Source organism: Vitis riparia, chromosome 17, assembly GCF_004353265.1.
Source record: "Vitis riparia cultivar Riparia Gloire de Montpellier isolate 1030 chromosome 17, EGFV_Vit.rip_1.0, whole genome shotgun sequence".
NCBI lineage: Eukaryota > Viridiplantae > Streptophyta > Magnoliopsida > Vitales > Vitaceae > Vitis > Vitis riparia.
Genome location: NC_048447.1, coordinates 11,093,837 through 11,101,517, shown reverse-complemented (window position 1 = coordinate 11,101,517; position 7,681 = coordinate 11,093,837). Strand labels below are relative to the sequence as shown.

At 35.5% G+C, this 7,681-nt stretch overlaps 1 protein-coding gene across 1 annotated transcript; it reads right to left on the bottom strand.

The window, feature by feature from the left end:
- Positions 1–1,200: 1,200 nt before the first annotated feature.
- On the bottom strand, positions 1,201–7,681 carry LOC117904511 (betaine aldehyde dehydrogenase 1, chloroplastic-like). Its single transcript, XM_034817141.1, has 15 exons — positions 7,507–7,681; positions 6,888–7,030; positions 6,595–6,675; positions 6,363–6,511; positions 5,425–5,517; positions 5,216–5,339; positions 5,041–5,106; positions 4,798–4,864; positions 4,560–4,636; positions 3,451–3,564; positions 2,646–2,723; positions 2,411–2,562; positions 2,238–2,298; positions 2,003–2,109; positions 1,201–1,629 (listed from the first exon to the last, which is right to left on the bottom strand). The coding sequence occupies exons 1-15, from the start codon at positions 7,613–7,615 to the stop codon at positions 1,539–1,541; spliced, it is 1,512 nt and encodes a 503-aa protein (XP_034673032.1). The 5' UTR covers positions 7,616–7,681; the 3' UTR covers positions 1,201–1,538.

Below are 7,681 nucleotides of genomic sequence, written 5' to 3'. Positions count from 1 at the left end.
AAATTAAAAAAAAAAAATCATTTATATTGTTGTGCCTTAACCAAGAAGGCAAAAAGTTGAAGGCAGATACCAAGATCTAAAATTCAGTATCTTTTGGGAAAGTAGTTAAAAGGGTAAAATAGTAAAAATACAATCATCACATTAAAACGAGCATAACTGAATATAGTTTTTGAAAGGGTCAGTTTTTTGTCACCACTCGGAAATGGTTGCCTCTTCCAATTAAATAAAATTGCAAATAGAATATGAAAAAGATGCACGAATTCCAAAATCTTCAATTTCAAAATTCAATACATTTCCCCAAATACTTTAAAAATGATTAAGAAAATCCAGCATTTACACATGCTAGAATGAATAATTCTAAAACCCTAAAACCTTAAAACCCGATATCAACTTTCAAATTATGCTCATAAAAGATCAAATTTGAAATGATTGAATGAAGAAAATCAATTTCATTCTTATAAACCACATTTTGTTTTGTTATCAACTTTCAAATTATGCTCATAAAAGATCAAATTTGAACTGATTGAATGAAGAAAATCAATTTCATTCTTATAAACCACATTTTATTTTGTTATCAAATTTCAAATTATGCTCATAAAAGATCAAATTTTAAATGATTGAATGAAGAAAATCAATTTCTTTCTTATTTCATTTTTGTTCGCTTGCATGTTTAAATTATTTTTTAAAAGGAGAATAAAAATAAAAAATTTATTAGTATGAAAGCTAATTTCTCCCTTTTTAGTGGGATTTTAATTCCTCAAAATTTTTATGTGACATTATGATTCATCTTCATTCTCATACTTATTCCCCATGTCAAAAGCAATACCCAGAACTGGGAAAGGATGGAATCAGTGGAATTATCAATTCACAAAGCAAACAATCATATATACAAATTATATGACCATGTGGGTCTCCATCTATCCATGTGCCTGCTCTGCCAAGAGTCTGTTCATATCACCATGGGTCTGGCCCAGTGGATGAGGTATTGGATTCAGGTTTTTGGGGTTTCTAAATATCTTGATTTCATTTTTGGAAGGATTGACAATAATATTGAAAATACAATAAAATATATTCAATATTTAATTCAAAGAATCACATTCCCTGAATTGTGTTTTAGTTCTTGACAAACTGCCAAACACAACAGCTTATCCTGGAAAAAGGTCAGGTCAATCAAAGCAAAAACTGTGAGACAGGTCTACCTGGATGAAGATATTGCACAAAATACAAAATTGTAATGGACAATTCTGCAGTTCACCTCTATATTGTTCAATTTTCAATACTGTCAACCCCTCAAGGTGAGCTATTATGATTTTTAACTAGAGCAAACAGAAGAAAACATGCCGGATAACAAGCTAGTTCTGCTGTTTTATTGCAAACAGAATAAGTCACACTAAACAACAAACTAGCTCTGCTACTTTATTATCATTGCAGTCAACAAAAAACATCACCTGCACTAGATGGTGCCCCTCTCATGGTACTGCTTTTTGTTCTGAGTTAGACATATCAGAGGTTTTCTGCTTCAGGGTCTGAAGAAATTTTCACAGCTTTGAAGGAGACTGGTACCAGCCCCATGGTTCATTGGAGAGGTACTGAGTGACCTGCTTCACACTTAAGTAATTATCGAGTCCCCTGTGTTGGAAGGATAGAAGAAAGGAAGATTATTGTTAGCATGTTCAGAAAACAGTGCTGAATGCAGCATCATAAGATAATACAAACATCTTTGGATCCATGATAGAGTTCATATGTTCAACTCAATTTTATTTTTTTTGGTGCTCATGTCTGACAAAATTTGCAACATGTCATCATCATATAGTTTGAAAATGTTCAACCAAACATATATACTTTTATAACAAATAAAGATGTGTTATAGATGAAGAAATTTTATATACGAGGTTGAGAGGTAAATGGATGCTTTTACGATACGGCAACTGACAGCCCTTGTTCAAGAAATATTTTGAACCTGTCTACTTTACACTTCTGATCCAGGGAAATCAGGACATACCGTGGCCCTAGTTCACGCCCAAAACCACTACGCTTGTTTCCTCCCCAGGGAGCTTGACAGAAGCATGGCTGTGAGCAGTTGATCCATACAATCCCTGCATTAAGGGCCTGCAGAGAAGCAAAAAGAAAGATATATAATTGACATTTCCAGAACTACATGGTCTCCAATACTTGCAGTCTTCATGATTATTCAGGGATGGGTGACTACTCATGATATAAATACAATAAAATCTCACCTTTGACACACGTTCACACCTCTCCAGATCATTTGAAATTACAGCACCCGCTAAGCCATATCTGTGAAAGATAACCACATTGTTGCTGGATAAACCAGAAAAAGAAGGCAAGAAACACAACCCAAACAGGTTCTCAGATAAAACTTAATTTTCAAACAAACAAATCAACTCACTGGGTGTCATTTGCTAGTTCAATGGCTTCATCTTCGGAGCTAAATGTTTTAACACAAAGGACAGGTCCAAAAACCTCCTCTCTCCAAATTTGCATGGAAGTAGTCACATCACTTATAATGGTTGGTTCAATGTAGAACCCCATCTTCAAATGCTGCCATTATTTATAAAGTAATATAATGTTAACAACAAATTCAGAAAGAAGCAAAGCTGATGTTGACAAGAAAAACATTCTACCTGGGGACGACCACCACCACACAATATTGTTGCACCCTCACTCTTAGCTGTTGAAACCAACTTCAATATCTTCTCATACTGCAGCAAATGAAATAAATAGTAAATACTTTCACATCCTAACTCCATAAAAAAAAATTAATGCAGAATATTGTTAATCCAGATAGGGATCATGTGAGACATTCATGACCATCAAACTGAAACTGCATGCAACAGTTATTTGGTGAGTTGGGAAACTTAGGCAGTCAGCACAGTAAGTTTTACAGGTGGAAATATCAAGAGAGGCATAGAATAGACAATTTTTCGTTAAATTGATTTAAAAAAAAATCCATCAAGCTTTCAACATAAAAATCATCCCAATTCCAGATACTTAGAGCAAGATGTGGGATCTTTTAGTAGCATAGTCTTTCCATACCATGTAATCCATTAAAGGGAAGTACAAACGGATAAATCATCCTGGTATAGCCTCAGCCAAAGATATTCAAGTTATATTTAAAATGTTGAAAGAATCATTAAGGCTGGGTAATTCTTGACTTATGACTCTGTAACCACATTGCTTATTGCCTTTACCCAAGCACAACCAGATAAAACACATTAGTGATGGTCTACTTATTCAATGAAATAAATATAAAATTTAGTGACATATTAATCCATTAGGTGAAATTGATAGAAAGAAAAGCATCAGAAGAAAATAATACAGAATGGAGTACGACCCCTCCAGTTATCAACAATTTCTATGAATTTTGGAGCAAAGAAGAAACAAAATAAAAGCAAGAGGAACTGCAGGTATTGAATGTAGCAAACTTACCTGCTCTCTACTAACAACAGGACCAAGTCTACAACCTTCTTCCAAGGGATCTGAAATCTTGATATTTTTAGTCCATTTCACAAGCTTGTCTAAAAATTCTGCTGCAATGCTTTCCTGAAAATAATTATAGGAGCATATACCCTCTTGATAAGTAATGGAAAATAAATCAACAGAATATAGCTAAAAACTAAATGTAAAGACAAATGAAAGATGAAGCAAGTTTTATGCTCTTAGTTTGCTTTGTAGCTTGTAAGACTTTAATCATCAGAAGGGATGCTGGATAAAATTTCACAATCTCATCTTCTATATGTACCTATAAAAAATTTAATCCATTATACATTTTAGAAAGAAGGATATAGATGTCATTCCTCAGAAAAATTTCAATGGCATAAAGCACATGCATGGATGCATATGTGAGACAGATAGAGAGAGGGAAAGAGAGATTGATGGAATTATAAAATTTTACAGTGTATATCATATCCATGCATCATGGGCCAAATTGATTGCAAGAAAGGAACTGTGTAAAAGAAAATTAAGCAAGTGATAAGCCAAGACTTTCTGTTTGTTTAATGCAACAAGAAATTGAAAGACATAACAAAAGAAGCACCACTTCCCAGGGCATGTCTTGCCCATGTGAATGTTTTAACACATTATTTATTTATTTTTTCACAATTCTAACACATTATTAATAATTATGGTTAAAACAATCAATAATAACAGACAAAGATTAAGGTTTTGCATGCCAGATCCTGATGCGTGCCTCAATATCAGCCCAAAAAAGCAGCAAATAAGTTGATGACATGTTTAAGGTTTCTAGACTAAGCATGCAAATTTATATTCACAATGAATCACGATATCTTTTGAAGAGTCCAGACAACAACTTCTGTGCTTAAACAAAGGTTCATGTCTGTCCTGATATATCCTTCTTAATGCTGGGTAATTAAAACCAAGCTTACCCAAAAATGGTGAAATAATAGAAAACAAGAGCTAAGGAGCTAGAGAGCTACAACATGATCAGTAAACAGAAATGAGAAGGAAAGTAACTAACTACAAATGGAACTAGTCGCGGAAATGTCTAGATAGGAGGTGATTTTAGATATAATACTTACATGCACAAGAAGACGAGATGTTGCACTACATATTTGGCCATTTGTCCAAAAGCAACCAAAGGCAGTCCATTCAGCAGCTGTTTGAATGAATGATAGGTAAGAGGGAGTAAATATATAATGACACTAACATCCCAAAAACATTTGTTCTTCCTTCTATTGTTCAAGGCTTGAAATGCCAACGATTCATTTAAAATGAAAGAAGTTATGAACTTAAAATTGTACTTCAGAAAGCACTAACCCTTGTCAAGGTCGACATCCTCAAACACAAGAATGGGACTCTTTCCACCAAGCTCCAATGAAACAGGCTGCCAATCAACCACAAAAATAATAATAATAATAATAATAATAATAAAAAATCAGAACACTAAGGTAAAATACTGACGAAAAATAAAAAGAAAAACAAAAAAAAGGGAAAAAGGAAACAAAGAAAACCACAGGTATTCCCAATAAGTACTATAGTTAAATTATAATCTAAACATACCTTCACCAATTGAGCTGCAGCTGTCATGATCTTGCTCCCAGTAACAGTGCTTCCAGTAAATGCAATCTGTTGAAAATTAATATGTTTAACATAATATATGGAAATTGCTAAGTTTCCAGGTTATAGAGAACCGTACAGATTCATCCAGTTATTAATGAATCTAAGTCAACTGAACCTTGTCAACATGGGGATGAGATGACAATGGAGCACCAGCTTCAGAGCCCAGTCCAGTCAGAATATTAAGGACGCCAGGTGGCAGACCCACCTCTATACACACATCAGCCAGCTCTAAACAAGTCCTGGAACAGAAATATGTTGATAGGAGTACAACAAAGAGAACCCAACACAAAAGAACAACGCTAATATAAACCAACAAGGACGTACACAGAAGCCAACTCAGATGGCTTTAGTATTGCTGTGCAACCAGCAGCTAGGGCAGGAGCCACTTTCCATGTAGCCATCAGTAGTGGGTAATTCCTGAAACAAAGGAGAAAAAAGACCACTAGTTAGTTTTTTAGACATAATATTCCTTGATAACAATAATTCACAAGTACCACAAACACAAATCATTCTTGTCAACAACCAAACAACCATCTTTCACCCTGCCACTGGTTCCAGCTTCCTAACAATCAAGGTTGGTTGACTAAGCTTTTATTCCACCATCCAAATCAATCATTAACAAAGTAAGAAGGTTGGTTGAGTAATCATTTTGGGACTGCATACCACCAATTTTTTTTAAAGCCCTGTAATTATAATTAAGTGCATACAAAATGAGCTCAATTCATAAACAATTCTGCCAGGCCAATTATAGGAAAGCAAAAATGTCCAGGGCCAAGTGCATCATAAATTCATAACATGAAGAAACAAGTCAGACTGTTACCTAATTTAAGAGCAAGACATCTGTGATGAGTTGCAATAAGTGCAAAACATTTGGAGAAATGCTTAGATCAAAGTGCCAATTCATAATCCAGAAGATGTCAAATTACCCAAAACAATTCATCTTTTAAATTTCCTTACTGATGAAAAATACATTGTTCTGGGCAATACCAAGTACATAAAAAAACAAACTATGCACATTAAGAACAGGTGAAGTTTAAAACACATATCAAAGCTAGCAACTTTAAGCGGAAATCAAATTGATTGATGACACATGTAAATAAGGTTCTTTTCACTGACACAAGAGAGCAATTGAGGAAAGTGTAAAGATGTGTTTGACTTAACAAACGACCTGCATCCAATAACTAAGTAATACAACAAACAAAGATGAAAAGGCAAAGAAATATAACATAGATGCTCAGCAAAGAAATCAATAAGAAACATACCATGGTGTAATCAATCCAACAACACCAACAGGCTCCTTAAGAATATGACACTTAAATGTCTCCATAGGAAGTGACAAAGGAGCCTTTTGCTGTGCATCTAAAGCTTCAGCGTGGTCTGCAAAGTACTCAAAACAAGAAGCAACGTCATCCTGCACAACACAACATTAACAAGGATATAAGACAATATACAGAAAACTCAACCTGAAAAAACTCTATAGTTCCTCAAACATACAATATCCCATGCTGCTTCATCCAGGGGTTTTCCACAATCAAGTGCCTCGAGTTTGGCCAATTCAGTCTTTCTCTCTGTTATCTGCATGCAAATGAAAAGGCAAGAATGCATAATCAGCCTTGAAATAGTTATTTCCTTTCAAATTTATCATTTCATAGGACCTAAATGAGTTTGAATAAGAAGTTACTGCATCCTGCCCATCATCAATGGGACTACCCCAAGAAAATCTTGCACCCAAATGAAAACCAAGTAGTTTATATTCTAATAGATCAACATAAAGCAAATTTAGAGACCTTGGCAGCAATGGCACGCAAATACTTAGCACGAACAGCACCAGGCGCCTTAGCCCAATCTGCCCCCTTATTCCTGGCAAAGGCTCTTCGGGCAGCATCCACAGCAAGCTCCACATCTTCACCAGTGGCCGCCGGAATAAGGCCTGACGCAGTTCGACAATCCCCGGACATCAGATTCACAAATCCCAACATTCAATTTCACTAACCCCTACTTTAAATGCTGAAAAAGAAAACAAGGCAAAAAGGAAAGAAAAAAGAAAATCGAAGATGTTTTTTACTGTCACCTTAGTTCCAATCAACGCAAAAACCCCACTCGGCTACAAAAGAACTAGTACTACTGTAATACTATGCTCTAGTTCACTAACGCCCTAGAAACGAAAACCCCATATTCAAGTTTTCAGTCTTCTTACTCTCCCCACATCCTCCCACCAACCAAACAAAGAATTCATGAAAGACCCACCTACCAAAAACTTCGATCTTCGATCATCGATCACAGAGATAATAATTACAGAAATGAACTACCGATCGCACTAAAACAAAGTCTAAATAAATCTTGAGCACTGAATCCAATCAAAGCATACACATAATCCATATACAAGAAGGGAGAGAGGGAAACAACCGATGGTCTGCTCAGTGGCGGGATTGATGACGGGGATGCGCCTCTTCGTGATGGGTTCAACCCATTTGCCGTCGATGAAGAGCTGCCGACATGGTATTTTAGTCTCCATCTCCACCCACTGCTCTAGTTGCGTGCCTCTGCCACTGTTGTGGGCAATTTTTATGTGGTATGGGAA

What these genes read in the sequence shown, in the direction of transcription:
- LOC117904511 (XM_034817141.1), bottom strand. Translation starts at nt 7,615, where the DNA reads ATGGAGACTAAAATACCATGTCGGCAGCTCTTCATCGACGGCAAATGG. An exon ending in TGCGTGCCATTGCTGCCAAG is followed by an intron (nt 6,676 to 6,887) that starts GTCTCTAAATTT and finishes ATTTGCATGCAG; the next exon opens with ATAACAGAGAGAAAGACTGA. An exon ending in CTGTTGTTAGTAGAGAGCAG is followed by an intron (nt 2,724 to 3,450) that starts GTAAGTTTGCTA and finishes CATTTGCTGCAG; the next exon opens with TATGAGAAGATATTGAAGTT.